The sequence below is a fragment of the Amblyomma maculatum genome, chromosome 4, assembly GCF_055883805.1.
Source record: "Amblyomma maculatum isolate TAMU_Amacu chromosome 4, ASM5588380v1, whole genome shotgun sequence".
NCBI lineage: Eukaryota > Metazoa > Arthropoda > Arachnida > Ixodida > Ixodidae > Amblyomma > Amblyomma maculatum.
Window position 1 is genome coordinate 100,865,349 of NC_139347.1, and position 17,123 is coordinate 100,882,471.

The 17,123-nt window shown below is 40.4% G+C and overlaps 1 protein-coding gene across 1 annotated transcript; it reads left to right on the forward strand.

The window, feature by feature from the left end:
• The first annotated feature begins 8,624 nt into the window (after window positions 1-8,624).
• On the forward strand, window positions 8,625-16,898 carry LOC146191857 (thymocyte nuclear protein 1-like). Its single transcript, XM_084602301.1, has 7 exons — window positions 8,625-8,973; window positions 9,322-9,434; window positions 10,239-10,307; window positions 11,320-11,415; window positions 11,578-11,639; window positions 15,603-15,793; window positions 16,526-16,898. Exons 1-7 carry the CDS (start codon window positions 8,925-8,927, stop codon window positions 16,579-16,581), a joined length of 636 nt encoding a protein of 211 aa, XP_084458427.1. The 5' UTR covers window positions 8,625-8,924; the 3' UTR covers window positions 16,582-16,898.
• Window positions 16,899-17,123: the final 225 nt, after the last annotated feature.

Sequence of the window (17,123 nt, forward strand, 5' to 3'; positions counted from 1 at the left end):
GTTTCAAATGCACATGTGCAGTAGAAATATAACAGATTATAATCACTATACTTCACTATACTGCACTATATACTGCCCTAGCCCTATATACTGCACTATGCTGCAACTAAACAAGGAAACAAATTAGTAAAAATCCTAGGACCAACCTGCCCCAGGGGAACCAGACTAAAGCAACAGGTACAGTAGAACTATTAAAGGAAATGGCAAGTAATGCATGAATGTCCTATGAACGACTGCTGGCGTGGTATGTCACAGTAGCCCTCAGGCCAGTAGAGTGGACGCTCCAGAGTGATTAAGAATTTATCTTTACGCCAAAGCATCAATTCATGTAACGTTGGATAGATTAGATTATGTTGACTATAACTGCACTGGTGTAATTTGTATATCCACAAAGGCCAGAAAAAGTAAGACCAGACAAAAGAGAGACAAATTTAAAACGCGTATAGGCTAAAGGTACTGCAAAATACGTAGGTTTGAAAAAGTGGCCTTCGGTACGTTGATTCAGCATTGCAGAGATCGTGAATGAAATCGAAACCCGAGAAATCGAGAGATCATTCACGCTGTAAAGGGAAGAGAGACGTTGTACACACCGGTGGACAAAAAGTGCAAAGTGCAGCGGCTTAGTGCACTGCATATATAGAGAAGTAGAGAGGCCTCACAAAGCATATAGACATGTCTCGTACAGCACATATATCAGTCAGCGAATCATGCGGTGTGCTGCTGTAAACGTCATCCGAACTCCTTTTAGGGGTTCCAGCTTTACCGACTTACGTGGTCTAGCAGTTGACGTACTGTACCAGATATTTTGCTGGTTCATTCTGCTGTGGATAACACGGCCCCTTTTAGTGAGAAATATTTTTCACGTGTTCCCTGTGATTGTTCTGCGGAACCGGTGACTATAATATGCCACATAAACTGACGTGCGATTATGTGAACGAATGTTTACTTTTCGAACACGTCTCGTATCTATAATAGCAGGCAATCCGGTACAATGCCACCAGGCGAGGTTGAGTCGAGGCACATATTGCCTCGTGAATTCCTCGAATTCCCGTGAACTGCCTCCGTGAATTGCCTCGAGCATCGGGTCGATGCTTCCTCACCGTGGGAGCTAATGATGCCAGTGTGATGAAGACAAGGCAGAGAAGCAGACGACGACGAAGTTCCCCTCTCGCGCTCGAACCGTACGCCCCTGGACTTCGCCAATACCGGGCTCTGTGTGTTACCGGCTCAGCGGCCTTCACACGCCTTTATACCAACGTGACAATATTCTATGCGAACTGGCACTCCCTTACGCTTTTTTTTTCTTTTTTTTTTTTTTTGTGATGATACCAATATTTAGATTACGGCATGTTGGCCGAATGGCGTAATCCTCTTGAACTCTTTTGGTGAGCGGCGGGCTCGCATTCACGTTAAACCCTTACCTTACAGGCAAGTAAATTCGAGTTATGGTGATAGCAATGGATTGCAATTATGCAAGCTCAAAAAGCAAGGAAACATATTTCACTTTCCAGGCTGTTTCTGTGGCCCTCACTATGGTTAATAAAAAGGATAAACGTTGGAAAGCAGGCCGGCAAGCTTTGCTCGCCCAATTTGAATGACAGATATTTTTATTTCTGCGGGATTTAAAATTAAAACATTTTTGAAACACTGCATGCAAAGAGTGATTATATTCGATTAGAAAATGTGCATGGAAGCAAATACGATCCTAGTCTGTTTTGGTTTCAGCTGGAGCTTCAGTCATCAATGCAGACAGTGCGAGGGTTCGAGGCGCTGGGCAATTGATTGATGGAGGCGGGGATGGAGAGAAGACGGGCTCTAATTCCAGCCCACCCTCCCCGTTCCGTTGTCACTGTCCAAAAGCTTGTGAATGTGCATGTTGTTGATGTCTTTTTATTATCGGCCTCTTTGGACACCGCTCAGAGCCACGAGAGGGGACAGGCCAGGGCTGGACAGTAATCGTAATAATAATAATAATAATAATAATAATAATAATAATAATAATAATAATAATAATAATAATAATAATAATAATAATAATAATAATAATAATAATAATAATAATAATAATAATAATAATAATAATCAATCAATCAATCAATCTTTATTTAATGTGCGCAGGAACAACCATGTGGTCTTTGTGCTGCAGCACAAATAAAAAAAATGAAAAAGCACAAACATGTTTACACACACAGAGAGAACACAAAAAAAGAAATAAATAATACATGAAATGAGACTGAGACGAAAAGTATCACGGAAAGTAAGCAAACAATGAGTAGCATCACTTATATACACAGTGAGAGAATTTTTTAGCACACCAGGAAAAAAAGAAAAAAAAAAGAACGGTAGATAGAAGAGAAAAAAAAAAAACAACAGATAACTGACATTGATTATAGTAATATAGAAATATACATAATAATAATAATAATAATAATAATAATAATAATAATAATAATAATAATAATAATAATAATAATAATAATAATAATAATAATAATAATAATAATAATAATAATAATAATAATAATAATAATAATAATCAATCAATCAATCAATCTTTATTTAATGTGCGCAGGAACAACCATGTGGTCCTTGTGCTGCAGCACAAAAAAAAATGAAAAAGCACAAACATGTTTACACACACAGAGAGAACACAAAAAAAAGAAATAAATAATACATGAAATGAAACTGAGACGAAAAGTATCACGGAAATTAAGCAAACAATGAGTATCATCACTTATATACACAGTGAGAGAATTTTTTAGCACACCAGGAAATAAAGAAAAAAAAAAAGAACGGTAGGTAGAAGAGGAAAAAAAAAACAGATAACTGACATTGATTATAGTAATATAGAAATATACATAAAATAAACAACCATTCCAGGCGCAACAAGTGCATGGTACTTAAAACACAGGCTAGAAATACAGAATAATACAATAAAGAAGTAAAATTGAACAAGGGACAGTAAGATTCGAATATAAAGTTTAAAGTTGAAATATAAGCAAGAAACGGATAAAAAGTAGTTCAAGATACAGACAGCATTGAACAGGAGAAAAAGCAAAAAGTGAAGTAAATACAATTTAAGGCTAGAAAGTGGGAGTTATATGTGATAAAGTACTATTTAGAATACAACGCTACGAACATCCAATGTAAATGAACAGAGCGAGTTTTGGAAGATGTCAAGGTGAGGACAAAAAGAGTTAAATAACCACTGCATCCTGTCCAGAGGGGAGTGGGAATGAAGAGGAGAAACCTGAAATGGTCTGAATTCCCTCATGCTCTTTCGCGGAACGCGCAGTAGGATGTACTCTAAGAGCTGAGGGCACATAATGTGGCCATGAAGGAGTTTGTACAGAAATATGATATCAAGTCTGATACGACGGCAGTGAAGGGAAGGAAGATTCAGTTGGGCGCTCCTGGTGGAGCGAGAGGGGGAAGTTGCGAAAGGAAAGCGATAATGAAATATCCGTAAAAATTTTTTTTGTACTCTGTCAACCTTGTCCAAGTTCGATTTGCAAGTGCCATTCCAAACAACCGACGCATACTCCAAGACCGGGAGGCATATGGACAGGTACAGTTTTAGGAACGGAAGTGGAGTATGGAACTCTCTCGAAAGTCTGCAAACGAATCCGAGTGTGCGCGTAGCCCGCTGAGCAATGCGTTTAGTGTGAGAGGAGAAGCTGAGGGTGCGGTCAAAAAGTACACCAAGGTCATTAATTTCATCAACCCTATCCAACAGCACAGAATTGACAGAATAATGGTAGAGAAAGCTATGTGTTTTACGAGTAAAGGACACAACCCTAGTTTTGGAAGAATTGAGGGTAAGTCGATTCATCGCACACCAATCAGAAAAAGCAGATATGTCCGATTGCAACAACACGCAATCTTGAAAAGAATGTATTACCTTGAATATTTTTATATCATCAGCATAAAGAAGAAACGAGGAGTTCTTTATCGCCGAGGAAACATCATTAATAAAAACGGAGAAGAGAAGCGGGCCTAGTACTGAACCTTGAGGAACTCCACTCGTTGCAGGGTAAACGAAAGAAGTCTGTCCATTGACACTGACAAAGCAGAAGCGATCAAGGAGATAGTTGCGTAGGAGGGCTACGAGAGAGACTTCAACGCCAGAGAGTAGAAGTTTTTCAAGAAGTAGTGAGTGAGTAACAACGTCGAAAGCTTTGCTCATATCACAGTACACAGTGTCAACCTGACCCCTCTGAAGGACTGCTGCAGAGGCATACGTCATAAACGTGACTAGGTTGGTGGAAGTAGAGCGACCCGACATGAAGCCATGTTGATTCGGTACTATGATATGTTTGAGATGGAAGGAAAGTACGCTGTGCAAAGCTAATTCGAAAAGCTTAGAGGTTGCACATAGAAGAGAAATCGGACGATAATTGGAAACATCAGTTTTGTTTCCAGACTTGAAGACAGGAAACACGCGTGCCATTTTCCACACGCGAGGAAAGGCAGCATTTTTTAAACAGTTATTAAATATGGCAGCCAGTACTGGTACGAAGATATAACTGAAGGCTTTTATTATGGCAGCTGGAATGCCATCAGGTCCAGGAGACAAAGATGGTCTCAGACGCTTAAGACTCTCAGTTATCAACTCCTCGTCAAAGAGAATGGAATTAGATAGTGCACCAGATGGGAGGCAAACGGAATCACAATGTGGATGTTTGTAAACGGAGGAAAAATGTTGTGCAAAACTGTCGGCAACATCCCGAATTTCCGAACCCTGAGAGTCAACTAAGCTGATACTTAAATCTGATTTAATGGAACGCTTGCGAACGTAATAATAATAATAATAATAATAATAATAATAATAATAATAATAATAATAATAATAATAATAATAATAATAATAATAATAATAATAATAATAATAATAATAATAATAATAATAATAATCAATCAATCAATCAATCAATCAATCAATCAATCTTTATTTAATGTGCGCAGGAACAACCATGTGGTCTTTGTGCTGCAGCACAAAAAAAAATGAAAAAGCACAAACATGTTTACACACACAGAGAGAACACAAAAAAAAGAAATAAATAATACATGAAATGAAACTGAGACGAAAAGTATCACGGAAATTAAGCAAACAATGAGTATCATCACTTATATACACAGTGAGAGAATTTTTTAGCACACCAGGAAATAAATAAAAAAAAAAGAACGGTAGGTAGAAGAGAAAAAAAAAAAAAACAGATGACTGACATTGATTATAGTAATATAGAAATATACATAAAATAAACAACCATTCCAGGCGCAACAAGTGCATGGTACTTAAAACACAGGCTAGAAATACAGAATAATACAATAAAGAAGTAAAATTGAACAAAGGACAGTAAGATTCGAATATAAAGTTTAAAGTTGAAATATAAGCAAGAAACGGATAAAAAGTAGTTCAAGATACAGACAGCATTGAACAGGAGAAAAAGCAAAAAGTGAAGTAAATACAATTTAAGGCTAGAAAGTGGGAGTTATATGTGATAAAGTACTATTTAGAATACAACGCTACGAACATCCAATGTAAATGAACAGAGCGAGTTTTGGAAGATGTCAAGGTGAGGACAAAAAGAGTTAAATAACCACTGCATCCTGTCCAGAGGGGAGTGGGAATGAAGAGGAGAAACCTGAAATGGTCTGAATTCCCTCATGCTCTTTCGCGGAACGCGCAGTAGGATGTACTCTAAGAGCTGAGGGCACATATTGTGGCCATGAAGGAGTTTGTACAGAAATATGATATCAAGTCTGATACGACGGTAGTGAAGGGAAGGAAGATTCAGTTGGGCGCTCCTGGTGGAGCGAGAGGGGGAAGTTGCGAAAGGAAAGCGATAATGAAATATCCGTAAAAATTTTTTTTGTACTCTGTCAACCTTGTCCAAGTTCGATTTGCAAGTGCCATTCCAAACAACCGACGCATACTCCAAGACCGGGAGGCATATGGACAGGTACAGTTTTAGGAACGGAAGTGGAGTATGGAACTCTCTCGAAAGTCTGCAAACGAATCCGAGTGTGCGCATAGCCCGCTGAGCAATGCGTTTAGTGTGAGAGGAGAAGCTGAGGGTGCGGTCAAAAAGTACACCAAGGTCATTAATTTCATCAACCCTATCCAACAGCACAGAATTGACAGAATAATGGTAGAGAAAGCTATGTGTTTTACGAGTAAAGGACACAACCCTAGTTTTGGAAGAATTGAGGGTAAGTCGATTCATCGCACACCAATCAGAAAAAGCAGATATGTCCGATTGCAACAACACGCAATCTTGAAAAGAATGTATTACCTTGAATATTTTTATATCATCAGCATAAAGAAGAAACGAGGAGTTCTTTATCGCCGAGGAAACATCATTAATAAAAACGGAGAAGAGAAGCGGGCCTAGTACTGAACCTTGAGGAACTCCACTCGTTGCAGGGTAAACGAAAGAAGTCTGTCCATTGACACTGACAAAGCAGAAGCGATCAAGGAGATAGTTGCGTAGGAGGGCTACGAGAGAGACTTCAACGCCAGAGAGTAGAAGTTTTTCAAGAAGTAGTGAGTGAGTAACAACGTCGAAAGCTTTGCTCATATCACAGTACACAGTGTCAACCTGACCCCTCTGAAGGACTGCTGCAGAGGCATACGTCATAAACGTGACTAGGTTGGTGGAAGTAGAGCGACCCGACATGAAGCCATGTTGATTCGGTACTATGATATGTTTGAGATGGAAGGAAAGTACGCTGTGCAAAGCTAATTCGAAAAGCTTAGAGGTTGCACATAGAAGAGAAATCGGACGATAATTGGAAACATCAGTTTTGTTTCCAGACTTGAAGACAGGAAACACGCGTGCCATTTTCCACACGCGAGGAAAGGCAGCATTTTTTAAACAGTTATTAAATATGGCAGTCAGTACTGGTACGAAGATATAACTGAAGGCTTTTATTATGGCAGCTGGAATGCCATCAGGTCCAGGAGACAAAGATGGTCTCAGACGCTTAAGACTCTCAGTTATCAACTCCTCGTCAAAGAGAATGGAATTAGATAGTGCACCAGATGGGAGGCAAACGGAATCACAATGTGGATGTTTGTAAACGGAGGAAAAATGTTGTGCAAAACTGTCGGCAACATCCCGAATTTCCGAACCCTGAGAGTCAACTAAGCTGATACTTAAATCTGATTTAATGGAACGCTTGCGAACGTAACGCCAGAACTGACTAGGACGATTTGAGGCATACCTCTCTAAAGACTCAAGATAGGAGTCGTAGTCCCGCTTGTATAAGCGTTTGCAAAGAGAACGCACACGGCGAAACTCATCTGCCCAATTGTGAAACCCAGGGCGTTTCGCTTTACGATGGGCCCGTTCCTTGAGCTTTAACGCCGTTATTAGTTCCCTTGAAAACCAGGAAGGGAACTTCCTACGCGTAGGAGTATGCAAAGGTATGTACCGACGCATACCATCAAGAACTATTTCTGTAAAGCGACTGACTTGTCCATCTGAATCATTAATGTCATTTAAAAGGGACCAGTCGACGGAAGAGAAGAAATTGAAAAGACCGACATAATCACCACGTGCATACGCGAAACGGGGCGAATTCCCCACCCGATCTGAGTTAGTAGAAGGTGAGGCAGAGACAGCAGTAGTAACTAGAAGCGGAGGGTGAAATTTGTCACAGCGAGTCAGCGGTATGTCCGAACTCGAGACTCGAACACTTTCAAAATTCGATAGACAGATGTCAAGAATATTACCGCAACAGTTTTCAATGAAATTGTGTTGCTGCAAAGAGTTGAAAATAATAATAATAATAATAATAATAATAATAATAATAATAATAATAATAATAATAATAATAATAATAATAATAATAATAATAATAATAATAATAATAATAATAATAGTCATTGGCTCACAGGAAGGGAAAGGCGCAGTATCTGTCACACTTGTAGCTGTGAACACCTGAACCGCGCCGTAATGGAAGGAAGGTGGGAGTGAAAGTGGGAAGAGAGAAAGGGGAGCCGTAGTGGAGGGCTACGAAGGAATTTCGACCACCTGGGGATCTTTAACGTGCGCTGACATCGCACAGCACACGGACGCCTCTTCGTTTCGCCTCCATCGAAACGCAGCCGCCACGGTCGGGATCGAACCCGGGTAATCGTCACCGCCTTCTTCCAAATTCGCTCTCTTTGTCCCTTTCCGAATGCTGACCAAGTGGCTAGAGCACACTACATTGTTCAGGCTATGCGTTCTGCGATTCCTGAAATAAAATTTTCACTTTTTCGTTGTTGTAGTTTTTTCCTGTTCGTCCTTCGTGCATTTACACTTGCACATTATTTGTTATTGAGAACAGCTATTTCCCACACAGGAAGGCGTCGCGACTTCAGCACACTCCACAGTTTGAAAACCCCGCCGTTTCTTCGTCATTTTGCATTTCTACCATGATTTTGCTTCCGCAAAGTAGCAAAAACTGCGAGGTCGGTGGAGAAGGAAGAAACTTTATTGAGGAGAAATTGAGATATTATTTTTTCGTGAAAGGACGGCTCTTTGAAACTACACCATACTATATTCAAAACAATAATTCTAAACAAATCTATGAGATGGCAGCACTGGTAGCTCCCCGACTCCCCAAACATTCGAATCGAGACACCACGCAACGCAGCCAAAACCGCTTCGACAACGCGCGCGATGTTACCACGTTGCAGCGGGTGCAGCGCACATTTTCAAACCGTTTGAACGTGATTTAAGTATTTATCTTTGCGTGATCTGAACCGTAGTTTACTACCGTCTGTTCTTGATGTGTTGCAGAAGTTGTTCTTAGACCATACTGTAGTCTGGCGTACTAAACCAGAATAGTCGAGCGCGATTTCTCAGCCGTTTGCTTGGAGATCCAAACTTTGCTGCCCTCAGGAATATCGACCGTGTTGTTCCGGCTTACGCATGCCTCGACAGAAGAGAGGAAGGGCCTCAGGCGCAACGACAGAGGCCGGCAAGAACTTCTCTGCATTAATTTTACGTCCACCGTTTTCAATCTGAGCTATATCAAAAATGGGTGCCTGAAGTGGAAGCAAAGTTGCTGAACGCTGGGTTTTTCTTGGCTCTCACTATCGGAAGTCTGTTGGCCACTTCGGGCGGTTTTGAATCTGCGCCAGGATAAGGGGAAACACAATTGTCACGTAATTTTTGTATTTTAGGGCGCCGCGCGAGTAGACCAGAAAAACAAAAGGGGGGGGGGGGGGGGGGCGCTGATGTGTTCTCTTTCGTTCGTGCTCAATTTTATGCCTTTCATTGTGATAAAATTTGGTATCATAACTTTCTTTGATGACTTTGCCTTCAGATGAACCGAATAAGAAAGTATTGAAAGTACTATATCAGGAAAAAGAAGAGATTGTACACTGGCTGCTGAAATCTGAACCAGAAAGCCGCATAGAAAACGGTGAAGACATGAAGGTATTCTTATTTCGTTTCAGTATCTTTTTATCGCTGTGGAGTAAGGTATTTACCAAGAAATTCTGAAAAATGTCTGCTTTCAATTCAAATTTACTTGCCTTGTGTCGAAGGCAGTTTTGATGTTTCACCTTAATGGCATGTTCTCAACTAGAAGTCAGTCAGGTGCAAAGCATAGCATGAAGCTGAGGCTAAATGCACTGTCCGCGACTGCACGTTTCTGCTGGGCTACTAATCAGATTTAGGTGCATTGCAAGAGCTGTTTCAAAGTTTCTGACAACAGTACAAGGTGACTACCTCGATTAATAGCTCACTAGTAAAGTTTCACAGCTCCTCACATGATGAGGGCAATGGGATGGAAAGCGTCTTGTCTATTTACTTTGGTATATGCTAACTTTTCATGCTTTTCTGCTGTCATAAGCGCATACCAATTACTTGTACTTTAATTCTCCCTGAAAAAAAAAAAAAACATGTTAGTGTCAGATGAGCAGAGTACGCAATCTGATGAGCAAGTATGGCATGCATCAGAGGGTGAAGAAAGAATTGAAAGTTTTCTTGCTGTGTGGAGTAATCAAAGAAGCCAAGCTCATTTTCATGTAGGTCGCACATCATTCGAACTCCCTCTGCGATGTAGCAGTTAGGTTGCAACATTGAGCGCCAGCTTGAAACACGGCTCAAACTGCAAACTTTTTTAAGGAGTTCTGGCAGCGCGCACTCGAAGCGGAGGCACAATAATGTCTTTTTTATGGGATCACTTAAATGTTTCATTCATAGTTCTAATTATTTTTGGTCCGTTGCTCTCTTCAGTTCAGCATTGATGACTTAATCCAGTGCCCTGACAAAACGTCATGTTGGGATGGAGTGCGAAACTACCAGGTAAGTTGCTGACAAAATATTCAGAATCCCACAATGTAGTGAATATTATGAGATCAGCTTCCTCCGGCAGCATAAGACTGTCTTCTGTCTTTTTTTTTTCTAATTTTTTTTTGTGGGATTTCTTTTATTTAAAATTATTTCTTTTTCGTTAGAAACATGCAAGCTAAGAACTGCGCCACCTCCACACTTTGCAAATGCCGTCTGCTGTGCAGAACAGCTTCAAAACTGCAAGCATTCCTGTGTTTCGGCAAAGGAAGTTGTCAGCAACAGAGCATCTTCGAAAAAAAATGCTGCTGTTAACTGCTAAAAGCACTGTTAATCATGTTTCTGTGCTGCCTTCAGGTACTGCATCATCGTCATGTCCGCATGACACAAACGAAAGAATTTGTGGTAGATGTCCGTGCGGTGTATTTTGGTTTCTAGTCGCAGCACTGTTGTTTATCACATAATTTATTGTTGCTGTTCGTGTTCAGTACCAAAGAAGGATGCGTTCACCATTCCAAGTGGCCTGCCTATCTTGCACCACTATAACTCTGATGCAAACATAACTAGTAGGCAACCACGGACGCTATGCAGCCCGCCTCTGGAAAGTACTCTGCCCCCACTGGGTTTCTCGTAAAGATTATCTGGATGTTGCTTGGCTTGCTTTATCCGTTTCACACAAATTATTGAATGCAAAAGGAGTGCACAGCAATGGTAGTTGTACAAGCAGCCTCAAGGAGTTATTCTGATGGTGGCTTACAGCCACGCTGAAGCCATGTACGTTGAAGAAAGAAGCGATGCCTCTCTTCATTATGTAGTTCATTCAACAAAAGTTGTGATTATGTGTTTTCAGATAGTTAAAGCACGTTTACATACGGATGCATTACCCATCGCCATTATGCATAGTCATTATAATGAATGCCACATAAAAATGCCAATATTTACCAATGTTTTCCTTGGCATGTTAAACTGCTGGCTTGCCTACATGTGCTGCCATATTCCGACCCTTGTGACACATTGTCCTTTCCAGGCACGGAATATTATGAGAGACCAGATGAAAGTCGGCCATCGTTGCTTCTTTTACCACAGCAACTGCAAATTTCCAGCAATAGTTGGCATTGTCGAGGTAAGAATATGGGACTGCAAAAGGAGGCATGTCTGTTTTGGCACGTCATTTGCGCTAGTATCTGTATGGTCTGCAAAATAAATAACCTCCCATTCGGCAAATGCAGGCAACACTGCTTAGTATGTGTATATACTTAATGCTATCCTGTTTGCTTCACTTCAGGTAGTCAAGGAGGGTTATCCTGACCACACTCAGTTTGACACGAAGAGCAATCACTACGACAGGTAATAACATCGTCTGAAGTATTACACAAGGTTTTTTCCTCAATGCTTGCATAACCAATAATTTATTCTGATGTCCCCTATGAAGGATGTGTAGTGGGGGCAAGTAGTATGAGGTCACCTAAATCAAGCCAGCAAAGCAAGAGGGCATAGTGGCTTGTTGGGTGAGTTGTTCGGACATGTTAAAACAGCGCTAGAAACACAAAAGGTGTGTTTGTCTTTCTATCTGTCTGTGTTTCTAGCGCTATTTTAACATAACAAGAGGGCATCATTTCTTACATCTGTCAAAAAATTGGCTGTGACTGTTTCCTACTAAAGCATTTTTTTTAATCAGCTTTTTATAATTGTGCAGCAATGATAATTGACGAGCGCAGAAAATGCTTGTATAGAAGCTTAGCTAGTGAAACGGAAGGATTTATGGTTTCAGGATTTAAACTATGGTAAATATGTGCTGCACATGTTCACAGTGTTCATCTTCAAGATATTGTCCATGCATATAGCCAAGACTATGGGCTTTTGCTAGCACATTATGCACTGCAATGGACAGGCTTGAAGCGGCAGTAGTGAAGCAAAGGACTATGTCTCTCTTGGTGCCTAATATGCTTTTGCGAATCTAGCTTCATATTTTACATAAGACAAAGTTTATTTACAAAAAAAATTGAAATTCTATTAAAATGATGTCGTTGCTGATGGTGTTTGCAGCACCATAAGAGGGAAGTATGTGCCATCTGTGGGGCCATCAGCAGTATCTGCAACATTGTGCCGATTTCTATCATCTCTTCGGGGGTCAGGGCTTCATACCTTAGACTTAATAACTGCCTACACACATCTGTTGTGATCTGCGTCCTATTACTGTACTCCTGTTGCCCGTGCCTGTTACCTTTCACGCCTTTGTTTGTCATGGTACGACTCCAGTTTTTCATTGCCTTAGCGGCCTCGCAGTGACATGGTATGCTTGAACCCTGTACAGTGCTTTTAGGCATGAAACTATACACTTTGAAATCACCATGCTTAGTGGAGGCAAGTTGATCTTTTGCTCTACATGCTTTTTGATGTAAACTATTGCATACATTGCAGCAAGGCTCACATAAACTCCACGTCACTTCACAAGAGCACCAGGTCCGCTGATGTTAAAAGAACATGAATGTGAAGCTTGCTTTGACCAAACTTATGGAGAGAAGCTTATGAAACGGGCAAAGTCTGCAACAGTGACAAGCTTTTTCACATTTTCGTAGCCACAAGCGAAATTTAACAGTCATGTTGAATACTAGTAAACAAAATATTTTAGTGAAAATTTAGTTACGCTTTGGTTTTGAAAAAAAAAAAAAGACGTCTCTTCAAACTGAAAACTTGGCCATCCTCCCCCCACACCCCACCCCTGAAGGGTTTTACAAATTTGAAAGCCTGTAGTTTGGGAGGCATATTTCTCCTGTATGCAAGCAGTGTTTGCTGCTGTTTGGTGTGCTTTCTCTTCACAATTGTTTGGAGAAACCACTGAGAAATCATGGTCTATTGCAGTTCACGGTGCTAGTTTTGTTCTGGAACTTTTCACCCTCTCCTGATCTTGATTGTTCTCCTTGTGATTTTTGTTTGTCTAAGTGCCTTGAATCACTGATAGTATTTAATCTTTTCATTTTGAAATTAAAAGTCATTTACCATCTGTATGCATGCATGCTCTTAATCTTGTATGCTCTATAGAGCCCCTGAACCCTACCTGCATCGAAGGCAAAAAAAGTGAGCCTTATTGGTAATGAATCATACATTGACCTTGTTCGGGAATTTTTTATTTAGCCTACGCAGCAACAGAGATGCTGAAGATTAAGAAACGTTTTTTCTTTTAACTATGTACACTAAGGTAACTGGAGAAGTTCAAAAAAAAAAAAAAAAAAACCCAGGCCAAGACCCCGCCCTACCAATTTTCTCAATGTGTTTCCTTTTCTCCTGGGCATTTACGCTACATAATGCGCATAATTTGTAGCCCCTTTTTGAATTGTTTTATAATCCTTGAACGCTTAGTGCAACTTAGCTTCTAGGTTGGTATGCAGGTTTTCTTAGGAGCATTTATTATTTCACAAGAAAAATAAGAAGACAGAAGCACCGCTGAAGCCTTTACATGTGCTGTTTATTTGGGGTGAAGATATAGCACTTTATGTGAGATTTAAAGGAGTGGAGACACCAGAATTTTAATTTGTCTTTTCCATTGGGACAGTGCGCAAGACAGTGGTTTACATGAATCACAACGCAGAATCCACCTACACCTGCGAACAAATTTGTAATTGAATTTTTTTACTCATGCATTTCGATTTCAGTTGCCGAGCAACGGTTGCGGCGTAGTATACACGCATTTCGGTCATGTGAGTGATAAAGAAAAACTGAGAGATAACCGTTGCTGATTCATTTTTTTTTGTAATTTCAACTTTTGGACGGGCTTGCATAAGCATTTATGCGAATTAGAATGAACAAAGCAGGCATAAATACTTCAGTTTTTGTATGCCTTGCATGACTTCAGCATGTCTGTGATGCACGGCCGTCATTGGCGGTTGAAACCGAAACTGCACGAGAGAAAAAAAATTCAGTTAGAAATTATTCACTGATTTTTCGTGCAATTTATGTGCCCAGTAGTGTTCGATAATGTGCGTCACATCATTCTATAGACAGGTAACACTACAAAAATTTGGTGTCTCTACTCTTTAGGCCAGGTTCAAAACCAGCCACGATGAAAGGGTGCGTAACACAGGATACGGAATAGGGTGCGGCATATTTCTCACATAGTTGGCACAATCTTTGTTCCAAATAGTGTAACACCTGTGGCCCCCATTTGTTTGGCAAGCTTACCTGGGGTGATGGTTAGGGCCTAGATAATGCACCATATTTCTTCTTCCTAATACAGCAACATTTTTTTCACTGCTGTAATGTGTTCCAATCAATTAGCTGACAGCTCAGCAGCGATCTCAACCTTGCGCGGTTGGGCTGTTTACAGGTGCCGATTCTTGTGTGAGGCTGGTAGGTCAGTATAATTGAAAGATAGTGTCTATTTCTTTTTCTCTTTCTCTCTGTGTCAAATTTTAGAGGTACTGATGTCAAAAACAGAAGACAGATAAACTTACCAGGCATGTTTGAAAAGCAGCAGCGCTTACCACGTCAGAGCACATACTACGCACATGTGCCGAATTTTGAATAGTGCTAACTCGAACTGTTCCTGATTTTGCTTTCTTGAACTGTAGAAGCTGTAAAAGAAAAACAAAAAAAAAAGATACTTTTCATTTTTGAGCTGACAGCACCATTAAAACTGTGCTAAAATGTCACCTGTGCTTGTCTGCTGCTACTTATAAATCAAACCGAAAAAGTGGGTTAAATGTGATAGCGAGTTGTGTCACAACGGTTTAACATCAGCACTCTACACGCAACCTTGAAGACAGTAACTGTTCGGAACTTACAATGAAGTATCTCCTTGCTTTTGTTTTCAAGAATTGACCCAGAAGTGTTGTTTGCGAACAAAACATTTCGGTCTAAAAAAATGCCTTAAAATTTTTGCTGAGAGTAAGCACTCTTGATGGATTCTTGGTCTATTGTGAAACAAGTGTACGCATAAATCATGTGCTTGTCAGTAAAGCTGGATTTAAACTTTTCTAGTAGATTACAGAGGATCTAGATTACAATAGAAAATCATGCCTTCGTATAATTTGTTGGCTATAGAAAAAAGTTGTAACCTCGAAGTGCATCAGGTATCAGTACTGCGAATCCAACTCAGCAGCGCATTTAAGAGAGCATTTTGGCGGGCTAGTTGGTGCATAATAGAGGTGAAGAAAAACAGCGCGAAAATGAAGACGAGACCACACAGCACAGGGTCTGTTGTGTGGTCTCGTCTTCGTTTTCGCGCTATATTTTTTTACCTCCAGCACATTTAAGGTTGACTTGATAGTACTTTGCTTTAAAGCGACTTTCTTTTATTTTCATCCTTGCTAGTGCAAGCACCACTGAAAACCCAAAGTGGTTCATGGTGGACGTAAGGTTTGTTCGCAAACTTGACCGCCAGATCACTCTGGCCGAACTGAAGAAACTTCACGAAAAGCACAAGGCGCAGAATCCCAAGGGTCCACTCGCAAACATGGCTCTTCTCACAAGGCCACGTCTTTCTGTACAGCCAGTTGCAAAAGGTATGTGAGACAATGCTCGCTTGATATCTGCGAGATAATTATGCTTTTTGTGTAGCTTACTCGATACTGGCAAATTAGACTGGCACAGCCCCTAGGTGGGGCTGTGCAAGTCGGGGAGATTTAAGGAAAAAACAAAAGTAGGCCTACAGCACAGGCCTGCATTTTGTTAAAGAAGAACCTCCTTTTCTTTCGCACTTTATTGTTTCACTGGCTTACTTGCCGTGATGCAGAATTTTTAGCAAAAAAGCTGACTGAGACAAAATACAGAAGAAAGCGCAGAGTGTAGGTGGAACATAGAAGGCACCAAGTGTATAGCACTCCTATGACTTGTTTTGCCTTATTCTTATTCTTTTTGCCTTTAACTGCTCGTGGAGTCCGCAGAAACTGTATGCAGACAGTATCTAGTTTACCTGTTAGTCAAAGCAATGACGTCAAAGACCGGTAACAAACAATACCCCTAACTAACGTCAAAATGTTGATAGTCAGTTATGAGGAAGAGAGAGATCGAGAAAGAGACTCTCCTCTTTCCCTCCCTTCGAGAGAAAGACAGCGAGAAAGTCTCTCTTTTTCTCTCACTCAGGGAGAGCATTCCAAGGATTGCAGCAGGATAGAATGCTCCCCTAAAACTCTTTGATACCACTGTTTACTATGTCTGAAGGCCTTTAGTTACATTGGTTATGACAAAATGCTCCTTGATTGTGACGCTAAACTGTTTGCGTTTCCTTATCGCAGAAGAATGGGACTTCATCCTTAGCCTTGAACAGCCAACATCTGATGACAGTGAGTAATGGCCTCGCTAAGATGGTCAAGCAGCTCATCATTGCTGAAGGAAGCAAGTGGCATGCTCAGAAGCATTTACATAATATTTTCCAAGCTTGTGGACTCATGTGATATACCTCGCACTGCAGAGCGAGTGCCATATAAAAAATATCCTTCATTCAGTTATTATTCAGTTTGTTATTGAAAAGAATTGACGACACTGCATCGTGTTTGTTGTTTTTTGTGAGACTCTGAAGTGACCTGTTTTTATGTATAAAAAAATGTTCATTGTCACGAGTACAGTTCAGGAAAGCTGTATTGAAATAAATCAGCAATGTGCATGGAATTTTTGCTGTGTCTACTATGTGCAACTACATTAAGCATTCTTTTGCTGCCTTGTTATTACTTTAAAGGGATGCTGCAGATCCCACCATCCAATTTTTCTCTTAATCAAATTTTGATCTAAGTTCTAAGTTCTAATTCTAAGTTCGATTTTCTCGGCGAGAAATCCGCCTTAATCTTAAGCTTCTAGATTAAGGCGGATTTCTCGCCGAGAAAATCGAACTTAGAA

Excerpts from the sequence above, each read along its gene's own strand:
- LOC146191857 (XM_084602301.1), top strand. The coding sequence starts at position 8,925 with ATGCCTCGACAGAAGAGAGGAAGGGCCTCAGGCGCAACGACAGAGGCC. Across the intron at positions 8,974-9,321 it reads AGGCGCAACGACAGAGGCCG|ATGAACCGAATAAGAAAGTA; the intron begins GCAAGAACTTCT and ends CTTTGCCTTCAG. Across the intron at positions 11,416-11,577 it reads CAATAGTTGGCATTGTCGAG|GTAGTCAAGGAGGGTTATCC; the intron begins GTAAGAATATGG and ends GCTTCACTTCAG.